This window comes from Hemitrygon akajei, chromosome 6 (genome assembly GCF_048418815.1).
Source record: "Hemitrygon akajei chromosome 6, sHemAka1.3, whole genome shotgun sequence".
Lineage (NCBI taxonomy): Eukaryota > Metazoa > Chordata > Chondrichthyes > Myliobatiformes > Dasyatidae > Hemitrygon > Hemitrygon akajei.
The window spans coordinates 70,688,964-70,711,270 of NC_133129.1; the positions used below are offsets into that span (position 1 = coordinate 70,688,964).

At 41.3% G+C, this 22,307-nt stretch overlaps 1 protein-coding gene across 3 annotated transcripts in view; it reads right to left on the reverse strand.

Annotated features, from left to right (window-relative positions):
• LOC140729162 (PALM2-AKAP2 fusion protein-like) overlaps positions 1–22,307 on the reverse strand; it is a 543,495-nt gene that overhangs the window by 225,583 nt on the left and 295,605 nt on the right. For 2 of the 3 annotated variants that reach the window (XM_073048621.1, XM_073048622.1), the window contains one exon: positions 13,121–13,825. The exons of the other annotated variant lie outside the window; for it this stretch is intronic. In XM_073048621.1, coding sequence (XP_072904722.1) covers positions 13,121–13,825 — 705 coding nt within the window. The remainder of the gene's footprint in view (positions 1–13,120; positions 13,826–22,307) is intronic. 3 annotated transcript variants of the gene reach the window in all.

Consider the following 22,307-nt stretch of genomic DNA (forward strand, 5'->3'; position numbering starts at 1 on the left):
CAATGTGGTGGTAGCTGAGGTTTACCAACAGATGGAGTTGAAAGAAGAATCCAAAGTGTTTTTCACCATAAACAATCATAATGGGCTTTGTCAGTATTTCGGTTTATTTTCAGAGCAGCATCTGCAACTGCACTCTTTCTGAAAGCCATGGACCAGGTGCTGCAAGGCTGTCCAGGCACTCAGTGTTATCTGGATGACATAATTGTTACTGGTTATGATGACAAGAACATCTCTGAAATCTCAAGACAGCGGAAAATGATTAGAAGACTACGGGCTTAGGGCATGACGCAACTTGTAATCTTAAAACCAAGCATCACTTATTGTAGTCACACGACTAACACTCAAGTATTACTCAAGTGTGCTGAGAAAATTCAAGCCGTGGTGGATGCCTCAAAGCCAAAGTATGTGTCGCAGTTTCCATAACAGGTTCCCGCCATACCTACCTACTGTGCTCCACCCCTCAAACTCATTGCGAAGAAAGGTGCCCAGAGCCATCAGAACCACCTCTTGCAGTCCCAGAGTCAACTCCTACAACTACTATGGAGGAGGCCCCGGAACCTGAGATCTCACCTTGCAAGCAGAGTGTCAGCAAATATGTTATCTCATAGGAGTTAGAAATCCTCCACAGCAATTAAATCTTCAGGCCTGAAAGGAACAACTTATAACTTACACATGCTGTGGATGTCTATATGGTAGTTATATAGTATACTGCATATATGTATATAAGTCAAGATGCATTCTCTATTGAGTTGGAGTTTATAGCTAAGCAGGAAGGAGTGTTGTGTAATTAATATTTTGGTGATATTTAAGTAATATTTTAAATATATTGCTTGATTAAGCATTCTCTATTTGTTTAAATAATGGAATTTGGTTTGATATATATTAAGTACGTGAATGGTATACATTATTACACCATTGCGTCATAAGTGCATGACTTGCTTACAATAAAAACAAAATTAAAACTGGAATCCAGTCTTTTCCTTGTAATTAATTGTACATTTTGAAGTTATAAAATGTAACACTAGTCATTTTCACATTTTTATTTACAAGAATGTGCCAAGGAAAAGGTGGCTTTTTGCTATGCTACAACAGTGACTACACTTTAAAGTATCGCTTCAGTGACTGCAAACTGTTTAGGGAAGTGTTCAGTTCATGAAGGGCATTGTATTGGTTTTAATGATCAAACTGGACATCTCATTCCTGTCCCTGAAGAGAGCCTTCGTTGCCAAACGCCCCAGGAATCCAAGTGTAAAAGGCATTTTCTTAATGCAGTAGCAAGCTGCCGCAGTGACAGAAACAGGGAGAAGAGTGATGCATGCTCGTGCAGAGTGGAAGTTAAAGAGGTTAGTAACCTTTTAGTGCAGGCTGTGCTATCAGAACAGTGCTTCTTCTTTTTGTAGTCTGGAGTGTCTTACAAAGTGAGGGTTAGAAAGAAATGTAGCAGAGACCATCTTGTGTAGACACTGTGGAGAGCCAGTTTATTCATATTAATTCGGTACAGAAGAGAAGCTGAAGTCACAGCTTGGCCAGTGGCAGTTTATCAGAACAGAACAGTACAGTCCAAGTACACTTCAGGTTACAAAAGTACAGCAGAAAACGCAGCAAGTTTGATCCAGTGTTAGCACAGCATAATTCCCAGTCTCTGAGCTCTTTTACATTTATTTAGGCAGATGATTTATTAATAAAACACACAGCTTCCTCTCTCCCAATCTAATAACCTCCCGCCTTTGATGCAGTGGATGTAAATGTACTCTGGTTTTAACTCACTTTCTCTTGGCACTTTGTTAATTTTATTTATTTATTGAGATATACTGTGGAATAGGCCCTTCCAGCCCTTTGAGCCGTGCCCCCATTCTAATCATGGGACAATTTACAATGACTGATTAACCAACTGGTACATCTTTGGACTGTGGGAGGAAACTGGAGCACCTGGAGAAAACTAAGGAGAACGTACAAACACCTTAAGGGCAGCAGCGGGAATTGAACCTGGTCACTGGTACTGTAAAGCATTGTGTTAACCATTACACCACCGTGCCGCCCAGGAAATGACTTCAATAGTACAAATTTGACAGCTGCTCAAAAATAATGACATGGCATTGATGCAGTAAGTGGTGGTGTTGAATGATTGTATCAAAATATAGAGGTCGATGAAAATTGATGTAAAAGAATTTACTAATTGTGCTTCATATTGTTTAACTATGACAGCTGGAAAGGCTTCTCTTGTAGGATACCAGCTAATAGAATGAGAGAAGGCAGTGATGTGTACTAATACATCTAGCTCTCTTGCAGGTTTGAACCAGTTATATGGAATGACTGAAGAAATCCTTAAAGTGGGTAACCAAAATTGGCACTCACATAGCTTGGAGCTGTGTGCATACATCTAAAATAGATTTCTTAATTGCTGTAAGAATAAATGCCTATGTACAATTACAAAGGGCTTAGTTTCACAAAGTAAGTGAGGAATGTTCTCTCCTTCCCATTGGCATCTTGGAGCTGTTGAAAAACAGAACTGTTTATAAATGGAAGCTGCACAATATTAACTGATATTATTCTTTTGCAGTATTGAACGAGTGCAGCACTGCTCAGGTGCCCTTGTTTGGGTAAGGTCTTTTCTGCCCATTCATGCAGTCATTCAAAGTGTCCTAGCCAATATATAACCTCAAAACCACTAACCCAGGTGATTATTTTGCTGCTTGTGGGAGCTAACTACATGCAAATAGTCCATCACCTATCCCGCACTTCCCATCTGCTTCATTAACTGTTAAGGACTTTGGGGTGTTCTTTGAGTCAGCAAAAGCAAAATAGACCTCGATGTCTTTTGGATTTCCCAGTCTGCTGTGTTTAAATGCCCAAAAGCATACCTCTCTTGGCAGACCTATTAACACCTTTTCGTGGTTGACTTTTATGTAAGAAATGAAATTAGAATTTTGTAGCTTGCAAAATAAACAAATCAAAAACAATTAAGTAAAAGACGGCAATAAGAAAAAATGTGTTGTGACTTCAATAATATCTCATGAAACGGAATCTCTGATTTTTTTCTGCAAACCATGGGAACTACAGCTTTAAGACCACCTGCTACATTCTTAACTCTTCCATTTCTACATCAGACCCATCACATCTGTTGCTCTGCCTACACCACCATCTGCACTGTCTACTACTGTTTTACCTACATCTATTAAAGCTCCAGTCCTACAACTATGCCTTTTGCTGCATCCACGTTTTGGTACCAGCCTCCCCAGCATTAGCTCCAACCTTTGCAGCTTTAATTCCACTCATTATGTCTCTAGCTCCATCCAATTTAAACCATGCAAATTATTGTCTTAACTCCCACTACAAGTTACCACATTCCATTACAGAGTTAGCTCCGACTATGACATTCTTACCCTATTCACTGGACTTCTCCCTCTTTGCCCCACCCTACACAGAATCAGCACTGCTAACCTTTGAGTTCCACCTACAGTAGCCCCTTCTAAGATAGACACTAGGTTCAACACTATGCTTGCTGGTCAGTATCAAGATTAGGATCTTGTTTGTTGTTCAGACTAAGATCTTCAGCAAGGGAGCTGAAGAATATTGGAGACTGTTTATTGAGCCTATGTATTTATAACATCTGTTTTAAATTTGTGGGAGCATGTCAAAAATAGCAATGCAAAAGAAGTCAAAACTAGATTAAGAATAAACCACAAAATAACAAATAGTTAAGCTAAGGAAGAAGAGGTGCCTTTCTAGAATGTCCCTTTAATACCTCAGGATATTTCAGAGTGCCTGACAGCTGCTGAAGTACTTTTGAAGTGTGGACAGCATTACAACGTAAGAAGTTAGAGTCAATGTTTATTCACATCCCTATCCTGCAGTGGTGTGAGTGATCATATAAACCTTAGGGTTTTGTATAAGGTCAGGATTTGATGCAGTTTTTGCAAATAGTGCTAATAGTAAATATGATATACCTTGTCTCTGTAAACATTTTCAATAATTGTCAGGCATGTTCCCAAAGGATATTTTTTAAACTTGTTCTTTTAATGAAAGTAACAGTGGTATTGAACTTCACTGTTGGCACGGCGGAGTGAAGCATTGTTCAAAATGGCTCCTGTATTAAGGCCACTGGGAAATGTTCATTATAAATCCAACTTTCCATTCTCCTACCCATTACCCATTAACAATGGTTGGTGTTTGCCACATATTTGACAAATTACAGGCAGTGATTCTTCTGGATTATATTGGAGGATGTTGAACCTGACATTGAAGAAAGCCTCCAGACCAATCCCGTTTTATCATCTACTGAAAGACTAATCATTAAAAGTATCAAAGCAACTTAAATGCAAGTGTCTTTAGTGAATAACTCATTCTATCCCTTGTTAGATAAATGGTTGTATAATACTTATGATGGTTTTATAAAATTATAGAACTATGTTCCTATACTTCCAAAATATTTATGGATGTTATGAACTATTCACCCATTGCAGTTTCAAAATAGTCTATCTTTAACCATCTTTTGAAAACTAATGTTCTCGAGGCATTGATCACATTGAGTGAGGTCAGTGATGATCCCATTGAACTTCTGGCTGATCTGAAAAAAAGTCATCAAAGGGAACTAGTGTGTCTGAAAGGGATACTAGGATGCTGATGAGCATCATTAAGCACATGGTCAAATTCCAACTGCAGTAGACACCAACTATTATTGGCAGTAAAAGATAAAGAGTTGGTCACTTAGGACAGATATGCAAGTGATTTTTTCAACTGGACAGGTATAAATCTTTGGAGTTCTCTACCACAAAAAGATTGACTTCCAGATTATTGAAGCAAGTTCTTTTAATCACTGTAAAACAAAATTGCATTATTAATCATAAGTGATGTTTCATGAAAGGTTTACCAGTTGATTAACTGACAAGGACTATGAAGTCGCATTACAACACTCTTTTAACTAGCTAATAAACATAAAGGTAACATGATGTCGAGGGGCATGTGCATGGGAAATTTCATGAGTGGTATTTGAGATATTTAAAGAATGTCCCTGTCTCCATTTCATGGGCTCATGAGTCTCCTTGAAGGGATGTGGAAGATCACTTCCACTTTGAAAAGTTCAACAAAGGAATTTTTGGTCCAGGTGCTGGATCAAAGTCAAGGCTCAACATCCCAGATGGCTCAGTGTTAGGATGACATGTGGCAATCCTTATGTACACAGAGCGATTTTGGGATGGGTTACATATGGTGAGCTTTTCCTATCTTGACTAATTTCATTTCCATGTGTTGTAAAAGCCTGAAAGATGTGATTATTTTTATCTCTTAACAGGAATCACTATGTCTCTCTCTCAAAAATTGCAATTAAAATGATAATTCTATCAGAATGTTCACTTTTTTAAGATTGCAGACATTCAACTCATCAGGTAATCTACTGACTCCTTAGTTCAAAGATAATTTCTCAGAACAGGAAGGAATTATTTCCTTCAGTAGTGAGGTTAATCCTTTTAGGATATAAGTTTAAGATGATATATAGAAGGATTAGATAAGAGTTGAGGAATGTACTCCCATGCAATGGTGACCTGGCATGCAATGCTTGAATGTATGAAGGCGGAAAAAAAAACCTCGTCACATTTAAAATGTACCTGGGGGTGCTGTGATCTACAGACTTATAATCAACTGAGAACTTGGAAGTTAGATTAGTTTAAATAACTCTTTTTGGCTGGTATGTGTAAGCTGAATGGTTTTCCTTTGTTATGGATGATCTTATAATTCTATAAAAGATCTATTATTAACTATGGAAAAACAGATCACATCAATTGATTTTTATTTATTCTTTGTCTCAATAGCAAGGTCAGCATTTGATGTCCATCTCTCAATTCCTTTTTGGAAATGTTCAACCCTCCCTGATTCTTGTTAACCTGCACTAAAAGGCAACTTAGCGTAACTGAGGAAATGGGAGCACTCTGAGGAAAGCCACACTGTCATGGAGAGTAGGAGCAAACTCCACACCAACATCAAAGGTGAGGATCAAACCTGGCACCCAGGAGTGATGAGGCAGCAGCTTGAAAGATCACAGCAACACCACTGCAGGCTGTGTGGAGAGAATGGAAACATGGTCCAACCTAGGCCATTCCAGAGGGAAGTTTACAGTCACCATATTGCTGCATGGGCTTGCAGTCAGATACAGAGGGATGACTTCCATCCCTAGAAAACCAGAGGACTTTAGTTGTGTTTGAAAGATATTTTTTAGTGGAACACGAGCTGCAGCAGCTGGTTATCAATCACAAGTAACTATATTCTCTAGCTTATAAGGACTCCATCAAATAGTTGTCTTTGGGGGCTCACCATGTGCAAATCAATGCTTGTACTTTTTGTACTAAAATAGTATAATTACAAAAAAGGCAGAAAAACACTGAGGCATCCTACAGTTCTGAAAGTTTTAATATCCTAAGGAATATAATCAACCATGGTAACCATGGCAATCATTGTTTCACTTTTTTAATGTACCAACATTCCATTTTGATTATTCTCCATTTTAATGGACTACCTGTACCCAAGTGGAAACTGTGTGTAACATGTGAGTATGCAACTGCCTCTGTGTGCTATCTGTCAGCACGGGCATGTCTGTGTGTATGTAATATGCACGTGAGGTGTGTGTGTGTGTGTGTGTGTGTGTGTGTGTGTGTGTGTGTGTGTGTGTGTGTGTGTGTGTGTGTGTGTGTGTGTGTGTGTGTGTGTGTGTGTGTGTGTGTGTGTGTGTGTGTGTGTGTGTGTGTGTGTAACATTCTGGAAAATCAGTGTCCCTCTGGGATTTCTCTGACACCCTATTTTAGTCATTCATTCATTGGAAATCTTCCCTTGAGCTGCCAAAGCCTCTGGAAGTCTCTCTCACAACTTCAGCTCTCTTCCTTTCTTTCATCCATCAGAATACTCCTTAAAACCAAATCCTTGACCAACTAGCACTGTCCAGCTCAGTGCTACTGTGAAAAATGTTGAGACTTATCAAAATGTTCAACATGCTCCACAGAAACAAATTATTGTCTTAAAAGTGCACACAACTCAGAGTGACATTTTGCATCAAAAGCCAGGTCTTGTGCAATCTGGCAGCAACATGCTCATTCAATGCACAATGGGTTAATTACTCAGGGGGAATTATTACATCCAGCTGCTGTCAATCAAAGTCCCCATTGCATGGGTGTTGCCTAAGCCTCAGTGGGTGGATAAGTAGCTTGAAGAGGTAATGTAAAAGAGCTCGTTGGTACTGGCATCAAAGGAAAAGGGAACAGAGAACCATAATCACACACTGCATCAAATGCTTAGAAACAGCAATAGTTACTAAGTTTGCTCCAGAGTATTGTGTTTTTTTTAAAAAAAAGGAAAAGATAAGTAGAAATCTCATACAAACTGCAATAGAACAAGGTACAAAATGGTCAATTCAAAGACAACCTTCTTGTAGAACAACAGTGTTAGTTGCGTCATAGATATGTCTCAGTGAAAGTAATCATAGAATCAAAAAAATTGCTTTATAAGTAGGAAATTCACAACCTTTAGCAATTGAAAGAGGAGAGGGGAATTTCCCACCTGTATACGAGATATTAATTATAGACCATATCATTGAACATCCATATACAGCAGTATCCTTAATCAAATTGAAACTAGGCAAAAAAACCATTAGTGTATGGGATTTAGGGGTGGGGAGAAAAAAAATCAGGCACAGTCACTGAAAGGCATCGCAGAAAATCAATGACAGTTTTATAGTGTTAGTTCTCCCTCACCTGTGCTCGTGAATAGATTGGGTAACCAAGCACTGTGAACTGGGAGGGACTGGGGGTGAGATGGAACCTGCTAGGTTGTACAGGATGCCAATTATGAGCAGTTTTAAAAATCACAGAACTAAGCAGGTAGTTAACCTGAACCCAGTTAATGTATCATGGATCCATTCTCACTGATTCAGAGCCCCAGAATCACTGTGAGGCATTCCACCTCTCGGTGCAATCAAAGCTATTAGACAAAGGCACCAATATTCGAAAATTAGGACTCCTTCACTTCCCACCCACCCTATAATTTCTTACCAATACAAAAGAACCCACTTAACAATACAAAAAAAAGCACTTAGTCGATTTAGAAATGTCTTAATGTAATCCTGGTGAAAACTTCAATAGAGTGGAATTAATATCTTTATGAGCATACACAGAAGCCTTTGAAATCCACCAGTTTACGTGGGCTGACGGGCTATCTGGTATCCCGAGGATCCAATATACCAGGATATCTTTAGTAGCACCAGGACTGTTCCTGAACTTGCACAAGAATGAAAATCATGCAATGGGTTTACATCTCTCCTAAACTTCATCAACTTCAATGAAAATAGAGAGTTTCTGTTTGCTGAAACCCACTTTGTACCCAATGCAATGTCAGAAACCACCTGCATGAGCCCCACGGGCCATAGGCTGTCAGTACACTGGGGTCCAGTTCAGGGTCTGAGCTGGTAGATCTTACCACTGCATTGGAAAATATCCAGCAATTTGTGGTTAAGTGCTCCCACTGATAGCTGATTTTCTGCACATCTGTGCTCTCTGTTTTTTGACTACTTTTTCAAGTCTTTTCCCCCTTTCTTCCCCGAACTCTGCAATCAGCTTTAATAACATTGGTCAAAGGTAAGATTTTACTATACATCAAAGGTGGCGCTAGTACTTGCTACCAGCTCCAGCTTCAATTTCTCACAATCCCATAGTAGATATTTCTACTCTTTGCCGTTTTTAGTGATTCAAATGCAAAACCTGTTGGAAATACAGTTAACATTTTAGTTGTTACCTTCCAATCAAATCCATCCTCTGTCCCTTACAGATAGAATATAGAACAGTTGTAGGTACTTCTGTTAAGATGTTGCTGAATAGATTATTTGTATAGTAATTACCCATGGGGACATCATAACAAGATTTTCATCTGTTGGGAATTTACCTACAGGCTTTCTATCAGAATAGATACAAATGTGCACAATATGTCAATAATTCTTCTGCAGCCAGGAGATTTGGAAAACTCAAGCTGGCAATAAATATATTGGTGTAATTATTGTCTGATGACACTGTCATATTTGCAAAGCCATTTGAATATTAATAAAATCTGCATAGCTTTTAAAGGTATATTGATGACTAAAAAAAGTAATAATATGGTTTAACGACTCAATGTCTTGGGAAATAAATACTTCACAATACATTGTCTTTCCTGGGGCACAGACTGTACATTATACATTAATCTTCCACCCTCAATCCAATGATGGACATTGTGTTTGTATAAGAGTGTAGGATGTCCCAGAAGGAGCTAGCAACTCTCCTTTTACTTTTATTGGTTCCCGTGGTCTGTTTTACATGGTGTAGCTGGCAAAGCTTCCATTGAACGTGTATGGATCCTCACGTGCCTGATGCTTAAGCACATTTCACCAGGGTCTTAAGTCAGCAATCAGGGCCAGTAAGTCAGGTTAGTTCACCAACCAATTTTTCTGCCAACTGTAGTACCTCAAACAAAGGTGATCTTTGAGATCAGCAAAACCCAACACAGTCCTGCATTTGAATTTACAATTCTCTGCACTACAACTTTACACCAGACAGCCCATTAATCCACTGTATTGGAGCAGAAGGTTAAACTAGGGAAAGAAGGGTATCCCTCTCCCCCATTCTCCTGCCACCCACTTTTCATTGTACTTCACCCCAGATCATCCTGCACATTCTTTGGGACTGCTTTTGTTACATTGAAAATCAGCTGGTATTGGCCTTTCATACTTTACAGTAACATCTCAGTGGACTAGGCAGAGATTACATCACTGGAGAGGAATAGTTATGAAGCTAATGATGCTACAATGGAAAAATCTGACTGTATATCCTGGATACACGCACATGCGTGGTGAAGTACTGAAATCCAGAAGTTGTTGTGGGTAATCACCACAGGAAGCATCATTGCTGTTCTCAGCAGCACTATCTGCTGAAATCAGTGAATTGACAAGATCTTTAAATGTTTTCCAATTATTCTTTTGGTAACAGAGCAGTCAAATTTTTTATAATGAAGGTTAACAAAGCTTTTAACAGATAAATCAAAATTATGTCCTAACAACTTTACTGGGCTCAAAACCAATTATATATATATAGATTGTCATTATCTTTGTTAGTGATTTCAAAATTCCCTTTTTTTTAAAGTGATAAAAAATTGAATATATTTTTAAAGTTGTTTATGATGTTCACCTTTTTCTTATTCTATTTGTATTTTCTAAACTTTATGTAACACTCTGTAAACTGTTTAAATCAGTTGTTACTAATTATTGCTTTCTACTTCCTGATTTGCTGTCTGTGAGAATTCTTTAATTTCATTGGCTGTTTGATTTCTTGCTGATTTCAAAGTTACCAGACATTTGGCATCACTGGGAACTGAAACCTGATTTGGCAAGTCTAAGGCCCAGAGATTACAGTCTTTGTACTATTCCCTTTTCTCAGGTCTTTCAAATTCACTGCATTTGTTCCCAGGATGGAGCTTTCCTTTCCAGGTTATGAGAGAGGTACTCCTTCTTCAAAGAATGGGGTTCCACCATTAATGCTGCCCTCACCCACATCTCCTCCATTTTCTGAACATCTGCACTCACCCCACTTTCCCGTTGCCTTAATAGTGATACCTCTAAGAGGACCACAATCTTGTTGTGGTTTGGAGGCTTGCATGCCTCAGTGACCCGGAGTGCTAAATTAGTTGGAGTCAGGGCTTTATGCTTTGGCTCTTGGTAAATAGACCAAAGGGTAGAGGGCAGACTAAGAGTGGTCCACCAGTTCTCCAGGTTCGGGGGTTCAGCTTGACTGACAGTAAACTGAGAGGAAGCTACTGATCATGATGAAAGAAGCTCTGAATTCCAACAGAGATGGAGGAGCTTCATTGCTGCCCTAAAAGCCAGCAGTGTAACAGGCAATAAATAAGTTAACCGTGATAGCATTTCTTTTGTCCTCATCTACCACCCCATGAACCAACATATCATGCTCCGCAACTTCAGCCATCTCCAAAGGGGCCCTACCACTAAACACATCTTTACCTACTGCCTCTCTCCGCTTTCCACAAGGATCACTCCCCCCCGTGATTCCCTAGTTCAGTTGTCCCTCCACACTAATCTCCCTCCCGACACTTATCCCTGTAAGCTGTCAACGTGTCACACCTACCCATTCAGGGCCCTAAACAGTCCTTTCAGTTGACAGAACACTTTGACTGTGAAACTGCTGGAGTTGTCTATTGTGTCCAATGCTCCCAATGCGGTCTCCTCTGCATCGGTGAAATCTGTCATAAATTGGGGGACCGCTTTGTCGAGCACCTCCACACTATCCTCCATAAGCGGGACATGCCAGTGGCCAAACATTTTAAATCCAATTCCCTGTTCTGCCAATGTTGGTCCATTGCCCCCTCTTGTGCTACGATGAGACCACCCTTCAGGGTAGAGAAGCAACTCCTTATATTTAGTATAGGTAGCTTCCAACCTGACGGCATGAATCGATTTTTTCTTTGGGTAAAAAATAAATTGCCTCCCCCCCCTCTTCTTCTATTCCCCACTCTGGCCTCTTACCTCTTCTCACCTGCCTATCAAACCCCCCTTCCCTTTATCTTATGGTTCACTCTCCTCTCAGATTCCTTCCTCTCCAGCCCTATACCTTTCCAACCCACCTGGCTTCACCTATCACCTTCTAGCTGTCATCCTTCCCCTCACCCTACCTTTTTCCTGGCATCTTCCCCCTCCCTTTCCAGTCGTGAAGTAGAGTTTTGGCCTGGAAGTCATCTGTTCCATGGATGGTGGCTGACCTGCTAGTTCCTCCAGCATTTCATGTGAGCCTGTTTGTGAGCAGCTAACCCTGATGCCGCCTATAAGCCTTGCCAGTTTACAAGTAACTGCCAAGTTGGAGCCTGCTTCATTGCTGAATAGATATACGTGGAGCACTGCCCCAAGAAAGCAGCATTTACTATCAAGGACGCCCACCTTTCTGACCATGCACTCTTCCCACTACTATTGATGGGCTGGAGGTACAGAAGCCTTGTCCCTCACCACCAGCTTCAGGAACAGTTATTACCCTACAACCATCAGGTTCTGAGCCGGCAACGATAACTTAACTCAACTTGACTCTGAACCGATTCTATCACCTACAGACTCACTTTCAAGGATTCTTTCCAACTCATTTTCTCTGTATAACTTTTCATTTGCACAGTTTGCCTTCTTTTGCACATTGGTTGTTTGTCAGTCTTAACAGGCAGTGTAAAGTCTATTGTATTTCTTTATTTTTCCTGTAAATGCCTGCCAGAGCATGCATCTCAAGGTAGTATATGGTGACATATACGTATAATAAATTTCCTTTGAAGTTTAGAAACTCCTCAGTAAAGTTGAAGGAAATCAGGAAGTCTTTTGAACCTGAATGAAAGATAGTTTATAATAATCCCTTCTTGTGTTGTAGCATAAAATTTTAATGGGTAGGAACTGATAATGTTGAAATGAATAGGGACTTCAGGATAGGAAGTAATTCAGGAAACAAATGGCACAGATCAGTGTAGCCGTGATTAGATTATAACACAGGGAGGTGAGAATCATAAGCTTATTGCAAGTTTAAGTATTATCCATATGTTTTGTGGTAACATAGGAGTTTTATTAAGTGGCTATTGCTATTCTATCCTTCTTGTGGGTAATTCTTTTAACTCTTTATACTTCATGGGAAATTGCAAACATCAATGAAAGAACAGCAATAATAAACCCCATGAAGAATTCAGGGTCAATCTTCGTCACCCTATTAAAATTATTAAAATGATGTGGTTGAAGGAGATAATATGGATATAAGACATGGGAAAAGGAATCAATATACGGAGAGGGTGAGATGTGCAAAGGTTTCTGATGGAACATGGACTATGGGGCTGAGTGGCCTGTTTCTGTGGTGTGTGTTCCATGTAAACTCAAAGGAGGTCTAACCAGTGATAAGGCTCTGGTGTTGGTTAGACCATAGTAAGGTGAGTGTTCAGGAACCGACTTCCAGTGAATTAAGGAAGGTCCCTTCCAGTTCACAGTACAGGCAGTGTAATTAATAAAATGAGGTTAAAGTCAGTGAGAGACAGTGAGACCACATTGCCTGGAGATGTGGTCACATGACAGCACAGCACTTACAGCGCTTTTTCTTGCCTGTACCTGCGACTGGTTCCATCCGAGTGTCCGTCCCTTCGTTCTCCTCTGCTGAGAGGGTCTCAGAAGCCTCGGTTATGGATTTGCCGGCCACCAGTTCCGCAGCGTTGCCATCCGTTGTCGAGATGTCCGTGACAGTCTTCTCTCGCAATGACTTCTCGTCGTCTTCGTCGATCAGCACCAGCTCAGCCTGGATGGTGCCGTCATATCCCAGAAGTTTGTTGGTTTCCTCCTGATCCTCCACGTTCTGATACCCCATGAAGATCATTGTCACTGGGTGTTCGGCGCTGGCCTTGGGAGCTTCCCCAGGAGGGATCGGCTGCACCTCCTTTCCCGCCTGGCCAGCCTTCAGCCGGGCTTCCTTCCCAACCATGTCCTTTCTAAGTCCGCTATCCCCACCACTCCGGCAATCGTCCCGGGAAGTACTGCTTTCCGATGCACATTTACTGACCACATTCGCTCTCCCTGCTTTGTTTATCAGTCGGTCCACTGCTGATGTGGTTAAATGATGAACCCCATTCTCCACCACCGCATCTCCAGAATGTACCTCATATACAACTTTGTTGCCATCGTCGTACACCTTAACCCCTCTCTGGTGAACTCCCTCAGGACCCACGGGAGTTGCGGAGAGAACCTTGGATTCCCCCGTTAGCTTGTCCTTTTCTACGCTGACCTCCATGGCATACATTGCTGTAATATCAAGAACACAAATATTAAAGAAGTAACTAGTCTTGCTCTGACCAGCTGATCAAGATATTAGGATTGGTAGTTAAATTAGCTACTGTAATTTGCCACTAGCATGGAAGGGTTAGGATTAGGATCTATGGGGTAGCTGACGCGAACATGGGGTGAATAAAATGGGTTAGGGATAGGACTGGTGTAAAAAATCTGTTTACGATTTACATCAACGATTTAGACGAAGGCATTGAGAACAACATCAGCAAGTTTGCTGATGATACTAAGCTGGGTGGCAGTGTGACATGTGATGAGGATGTTAGGAGAATTCAGGGTGACTTGGATAGGCTGAGTGAGTGGGCAGATACTTGGCAGATGACATTTAATGTGAATAAGTGTGAGGTTATCCACTTTGGGAGTAAGAACAGGAAGGCAGATTATTATCGGAACAGTGTAGAGTTAGGTAAGGGAGAAATACAAAGAGATCTAGGAGACCTTGTTCATCAGTCACTGAAGGTGAATGAGTAAGTGCAGCAGGCAGTGAAGAAGGCTAATGGAATGTTGGCCTTTATTACAAAGGGAATTGAGTACAAGAGCAAGGAAATCCTTTTGCATTTGTACAGGGCCCTGGTGAGACCACACCTGGAGTATTGTGTACAGTTTTGGTCTCCAGGGTTAAGGAAGGACATCCTGGCTATAGAGGAAGTGCAGCGTAGATTCACGAGGTTAATCCCTGGGATGTCCGGACTGTCTTACGCAGAGAGGTTAGAGAGACTGGGCTTGTACACGCTAGAATTAAGGAGATTGAGTGGGGATCTGATTGCAACATATAAGATTATTAAGGGATTGGACAAGATAGAGGCAGGAAATATGTTCCAGCTGCTGGGAGAGTCCAGTTCCAGAGGGCATGGTTTGAGAATAAGGGGTAGGTCATTTAGGACAGAGTTAAGGAAAAACTTCTTCTCCCAGAGAGTTGTGGGGGTCTGGAATGCACTGCCTCGGAAGGCAGTGGAGGCCAATTCTCTGGATGCTTTCAAGAAGGAGCTAGATAGGTATCTTATGGATAGGGGAATCAAGGAATATGGGGACAAGGCAGGAATCGGATATTGATAGTAGATGATCAGCCATGATCTCAGAATGGCAGTGCAGGCTCGAAGGGCCGAATGGTCTACTTCTGCATCTATTGTCTATTGTCTATAAAATGGGTGCCTGATGTTGGGCATGGACTCAGTTGGCTGAGTGGCCTGTTTCCATGCTCCTTTTCCTTACGACTCTCTTTGGAACAAAGCTTATGCAGATGGGCATGTTTGCTGTTAATGGCCATTGAACATCTGCCAGATTGGAAAAGTGACATTTAAGGATACAATTCATCAATGGACAACGCAGTGCTAAATTGAACTGAACTGAATATTCCTAGACTACTTCAAAGACTCTGTGGTTTAATGTTTCATATTCTGCGTTTTTCACTCATTTTTTGCCAATTGCATGATCTGTTCTCTTTTTTGTGTTTTGCATGTTTGATGCTTTCGCTGAACAGATTCCATGGTGTTTCTTTGTTGCCTGTGGGAAGATGAATCTCAGAGATTTTTTTGGGTGGCTCAGGGATGAGGAATGTGAGTGTTGGTGTCAGAGCTCTACAGAAGTTGGGCGAGAGAGGATAAAAGGAACAGATTTGGGCAAGGCTGGTCTTTTTGGGCAGCGCAGGTGCAGAAGGTGTCAGTGTCAGAGGCCTAAACCCAGCTGCAAATGAAAGGAAGCTAGGCTCGAGGAGTGGCCATTTTTGGAGCGACCATTGTTTGAGTGTGCCAGTTATAGAGTGGAAAGGCTTTGGCTTAATGGCTTCAAGATGAACAGGCAGAAGCCCAGTAAAGAAGAGTTAAGCCTTTTTTTAGTACTGAGTAGTGAGGATGTAAACAGGTTTACAAGTAGATGATGGATGTAATATGAATGTAAGGAAGGACAAGCCAATGATTGGGTACAAATGCAGACAGAGCAAAGAGTTAAATTGTACCACAGAGGCAAAATTCAAAAGGGCGAAGAATGCAGGACTGAAGGTGCTGTATTTAAATGCACCTAGCATTCAGAATAAGGTGGACGAGCTCATGGCGCAATCAGAGATTGGTCGGTATGACGCTGAGGGCATCACTGAATCATGGCTATAAGAAGGACATGGTTGGGAGATTAACATCAAAGGATACACTTTCTATTGAAAAGACAGGCAGGAAGGTATAGGGAGTGGTGTGGCTCTGTTGGTAAGAGATGCAATTACATCTTTAGAAAGAGGTGGCATCACATCAGAGAATGTGGAATCTTTGTGGGTGGAGTTAAGAAATCGCAAGGGTAAAAGACCCATTATGGTAGTCATATATAGGCTTCTAAATAGTAGCCAAGATGTGGGGTTGTGGGAGCTGGAAAAGACATGTAAGAAGAGTAATGACACAATTGCAATGAGGGATTTCAATACGCAAGAGGATTAGGAAAATCGGGTTGGTGTCAGATCGCAAGAGAGGAAATTTATTGAATGCCTATGAGATGCTTTTTAGAACAGCTTGTACTCAGGGAAAACCGATCTTAGATTGGGTGTTGTGTAATAACCCAGATCTTATTAGGGAGCTTAACGTAAAGGAACTCTAAGGAGTCAGTAATCATATTATGATTGAATTCAAACTGCAATTTGAGAGGGAGAAGTATAATTCACGTGTATCTGTATCACAATGGAATAAAAGGAATTACAGAGGCATGAGAGAGGAGCTTGCCCAGTGAATTGGAGGAGGATACTGGCTGGGATGACGGCACAGCAGGGATGGCTGAAGTATCTGGGAATAGTTCACAAGGTGCAGGATAGGTATGTCCCACAGAGGAAGATGTTCTCAAATTGCAGGGGTAAAGGAAGTTAAGGACTGCATAAAAGCCAAGGAAAGGGCATATAAGGTACATAAAAAGCTAAAAGGGAAAAGATGAAATATGAGGGCAAATTAGCCAACAATATAAAGCAGGATACTAAAAGTATTTTCAGTTATATAAAGAGTAAAAAGGAGGTGAGAGTTGAAATTGGACCACTGGAAAATTTTGTTGGTTATCTCCTTCTGCGTGTTGGATAATTGCATTTCTTACATTAATGGCTAAAAGATCTATTTTGTTGAATTGGAAAAAGATTAATCCCCCTACCACATTTAATTGGTTTTCTCAAACTATGTTATGTTTAAATTTGGAAAAAATTAGAAGTGTCATATATGATCTTTCTATTAAATTTGAAAAGACTTGGAGGCCATTTATTCAATATTTTCATATGATGTAATTTGACCCTTTTCCAATCTTATTTTTTTTCCGTTTCTGATTATATATATGTAAAGAGGATCGGAGTTGATGACACTGATGATTCTTTGTCTTTTCTTAGATATTAAAAACAGCCCATTTTTTTTTCTTCTTTTTCTTTTTTTTAAGTTAGTGGTTAGTTTGTTAGATTAGTTCTTTTTTTTGGGGTAAATTTTTTTTCTGTTTTTTTTCATAATGTTATACCTACTTTGTTTTTTTTGTCTTGTTCATATTATATTCGTATCATGTATGATTTTGGGAGATTTAACTTTATTGTACTTATTGTTTATATATCCTTTTATGTTCATTTTAATTTTGTAATCCCAATAATGATGTATCAATTTTTGTTATCTCATGATGTTGATATTAATAAAAAGATTGAAAAAGAAAGGAAAATTTTGCTGGTGAGGCAGTAATGGGGGACGGAGAAATGGCAGACGAACTTAATGGGTACTTGTAATTTGTCTTCACTGTGGAAGACAGTAGCAGTGAACCAGAGGTCTGTGAGCGTCAGGGAGCAGGAATGAGTTCCATTGCTATTACAATGGAAAAAGTGCTAGGTAAACTCAAAGGTCTTAGGGTGGATAAGTCACCAGGGCCAGACGGACTACATCCCAGAGTCCTGAGAGAGGTTGCTGAAGAGATAACAGATGCATTGGTCATGATCTTTCAAGAATCACTTGATTCTGGCACGGTCCTGGAGGACTGGAAGATTGCAAATGTCACTCCACTCTTTAAGAAGGGAGGAAGGCAAAAGCAAGGAAATTATAGGCCAGAGAGCCTGACCTCAGTGGATGGGAAAGTGTTGGAGTCTATTATTAAGAATATGAGGTTTTGAGGCTCTTGGAGACTAATGATAGAATAAGTTAAAGTTAGCATGGTTTCTGTGAAGGGAAATCTTGCCTGACAAATCTGTTAGAGCTCTTTGAGGAAGAACAAGCAGGGTGGATAAAGGAGAAGCAGTGGCTGTCATTTACTTGGACTTTCAGAAGGTGCTTGACTGGTTGCCACACATAAGGCTGCTTAACAAGATGAAATCATATGGCACTACAGGCATGGATAGTGGAATGGCTGACAGGCAGGAGGCAGCGAATGGGAATAAAGGGAGCCTTTTCTGGTTTGCTGCCGGTGACTAGTGGTTTTCATCAGGGGTTAGTATTGGGACCGCTACTTTTCACACTGTTTGTCAGTGACTTAGGTAATGGAATTGATGGCTTTGTGTCAAAGTTTGTGAATGATAACAAGATAGGTGGAGGGGTAGGTATTGTTGAGGAAGCAATTGCAATTGCAGCAGGACTTAGACAATTGGAAGAATGGGCAGAAGGAATACAGTGATGGGAAATGTATGATAATGCATTGTGGTAAAAGGAACAATAGTGTAGACTATTATCTAAATGGGGAGATGGTTCAAACTTCAGAGGTGCAGTGAGACTTAGGAGTCCTCATGCAAGACTCCCAGAAGGTTAATTTACAGGTTGAGTCTGTGGTAAAGAAGGCAAATGCACTGTTGGCATTTATTTCAAGGGGGATAGAATATAAAAGCAAGGAGATAATGCTGAGCCTTTATAAGGCACTAGTCATGCTGCAATTGTAGTATTGTTAACAGCTTTGGGCCTCATAGCTCAGAAAGGATGTGTTGTCATTGAAGTGAGTTTAGAGGAGGTTCACAAGGATGATTCCGGGAATGAAGGGGTTAACATGTGATTTGCTTTTGGCAGCTTTGGGCCTGTACTCACTGGAATTTTGAAGAATGTGGGGCATCTCATTGAAACCTACCGAATGTTGAAAGAACTAGGGGTGGATGTGGAGAGGACGTTTCCAATGGTGGGGTTATCCAGAACTAGAGGTAACAGCTGCAAATTTGAGGGTGACCCGTTAGAACAGAGGTAAGGAGGAATTATTTTAAGCCAGAGACTAATAAATCTGTGGAATATTCTGTCCAGACTGCGGCGGAGGCCAAGTCTGTGCGTATATTAAGGCGGAAGTTGGTTGTTTGCTGATCGGCCAGGGCATGAAAGGATATGGTGAGCAGACAGATGTATGGGGTTGAGTGGGATCTGGGATCAGCCTTGATGGAATGATGGGGCAGACTCAATGGGCTGAATGGCCTAATCCTGTTCCTATGTCTTATGGTCTTATGGAATTCTCCTCCTGTCAGATGTGGGAATTCAGGATACCTGGTGATTTCCCTGATGACTACATATCCGGGAATAGCACTCAACTAACTGACTGGGTCAAAGAGTTGGAGCTGGAGTTGGATTTACTCAGGTCAACTGGGAGGCTGAAGTATTATAGACAATAATTTTGAAGAGGTGGTCACATCCAGAGTACAGGCTTGGGACAGTGGGTGGCTGACCTTCAGGAAAGGTAAAGGAATTAAGAAGTCAGTGCAGGGATCCCTGTGGCTGTTCTCCTTAGCAACAAGTATACCTTTTTGGATACTGCTGGGGGGGGGGGGGGAACAGGAGCAGCTAGGCTGTTGGCACTGTGCCCAGCTCTGAGGCTCTGGAGAAAAGGATGAAGTCAGGCAGTACGGTAGTTATAGGGTACTCGATAGTTAGGGGGACAGAAAGGAGATTCTGTGGTCGCAAAAGAGACACCAAGATTCTGTGTTGCCTCCCAGGTGCTAGTGTCCATGGTATATTGGAGCGACTGTAGGAAATTCTCAAGGGGTTAGGGAACAGCCAAGGTCGTGGTGCATATTGGCACCAATGACACAGGCAGTAAAGGGGAAGAGGTCCTATGCAGTGAGTATATAGAGTTAGGAAAGAGGCAGAAGAGAAGGACCTCCAAGGTTGTAATCTCTGGGCTACTCCCTGTGCCACGGGCTAGTGCAGGTAGGGAATGGGGTGATGGCATGGATGAATGAGTGGCTGCGGAGATGGTGCAGGAGGCAGGGCTCCTTTGATCATTGGAACCTTTTCTGGGTAAGGGGTGACCTGTACAAGAGGGAGAGGAGGGGAACCAATATCCTGGCTGGGTGGTTTGCCTATGTACTCGGGAGAGTTTAAACTAGTTCTGCAGGGGGCTGGGAACCAGAGCCCCAGGTCATTAAGGGAAGGACTGGGCCAGAAGGTAGATGTAAGGGAAAGTACTGAGAGGCAACGTCGCAATAACATGTATGATGGATCAGATAGTTTGAAGCGTGCATATTTTAATGGTACGAGTATTATGGGTGATGGGATGAACTTAAAGCATGGATCAGTACATGGAACTATGTTGTTGTAACTTGGTTGAGAGAGGGGCAGGAATGGATGATTAATGTACCAGGTTTTTGAAGTTTTAGAAAAGATAGAGGAGGAGGTAAAAGGGTGGGGGAGAATTGCACTACTAATTAGGGACAATATCGTAGCTGTACTCAGGAGATATAACGGAGGGGTCAGATACTGAGTCCATTTGTGTATAACTCAGGGACAGGAAGGGTGCAATCACACTGATGGAATTGTACTCCAGACCCTCTAATGGCCACTGGCACATCAAGGAACAGATATGTAAACAGATTAAGGAAATGTTCAAAAATCATAGTGTTGTTGTCATGGGGGATTTCAACTTCCCTAAAACATAATGGGATCTTCTTAGTTTAAGGGGCTTAGATGGGGCAGATTTTTAAAAAGTGTATCCAAGGTTTCTAAAATCAAGATGCGGATGGTCCAATGAGAGGGGGGGGGGGGCGTACAGGATCTGGTGTTGGGTAATGATCCTGGCCAGGTGACTGACCTATCAGTGCGTGAACAGTTATGGAGTAGAAACCACTCCTTAGCTTTCAGGACAGCTATAGATATGGATAGGTATGGTCCTTGTGGGAGAGTTTTATATTGGAGCAGGGCAAATTATAAGAGCATAAGGCAGGAACTAAGGAGTGTTAGTTTGGAACATCTTTCCTCTGGCACCTTCACATCAGACATGTGGAGGGTGATTAAAAATCAATCGCACAGAGTACAGGAAAGGTATGTTCCTATTAGAAGGAAGGATGGGATGAAAAGAGAACCTTGGATGTCCAGAGAGGTGATGAATTTAGTCAAGAAGAAACTGGAAATGTATGTAAAGCTTTGCAAGCTGGGATCAATTGAACCACACGAGGAGTATAAAGAAGCCAGAAAAGAACTAGAGACAGGGAATTGGGAAAGCCAGGAGGGGCTAGGAAAAGGCATTGGCAAGTTAGATTAAAGTGAATCCCAAGGCATTCTACACATAAATCAAGAGCAAGAGGATAATTAGGGAGAGGATGGGACCACTCAAGGATAAAGGGGAGAACATTTGCTTGGATGCAGAGGATGTGAATGAGGTACTTATTGAGTATTTTGCTTCAGTAATTACCAAGGAAAAGGATATGGAGGACCAGGAGATAAGTGCTGAGTGTATAAATATGTTAGAGTATTTAGACGTCAATGAGGAGGAAGTGTTGGCCCTCCTAATGAATATTAAGGTAGATAGGTCCCCAGAGCTTGATGGGATTTACTCCGGGTTATTGAAGGAGGCAAGACATGAGATTGATGGGCCCTTGACCTCTCTAGTTACAGGCGAGGTCCAGGAGGACTGGTGAGACCCTAATGTTGTGCTTTTATTTAAGAACGGAATAAGAGAAATCTTGGGAACTATAGCCCAGTGAGTCTCACATTAGATGTAGTGAAATTACTGTAGAAAATTCTTAGGGATAGGATATATGAGCATACGGAAACCCATGGTGTAAGTAGGGAGAGCCAGCATGGCTTTGTGCGTGGTAGGTTATGCCTTACCAACTTGATTGAGTTTCTTTTTGACAAGGTGATGAGAGAGACTGATGAAGCTAGGGCAATGGATGTTGTCTACATGGATTTTAGTAAAGTATTTGACAAAGTGCCTCATTGGAGGCTAATCCAGAGGATATAGATACATTTGGTCTGCGGCAAATTGGCTGTTTGGATTCAGAACTGGCTTATGCATAGAAGACAGAAGACAGTGGTTAAAGGGACTAAATTGAGCTGGAGGTTTGTATTTAGTAGTGTTCTGCAGGGATCTGTGCTGGGACCTCCACTGTTTGTAATGTCTATAATCAACCTGGATGAGAATGTAGACGGGTGTGTACGTTTGCTAATGTTATCAAGGTTAGTGGAGTTGTGTATAATGTAGAAGACTGGCAAAGAATATATTGCGATATAGACCAGTTACAGATATGGGCTGAGAAATGGCAGATGGAGTTTAT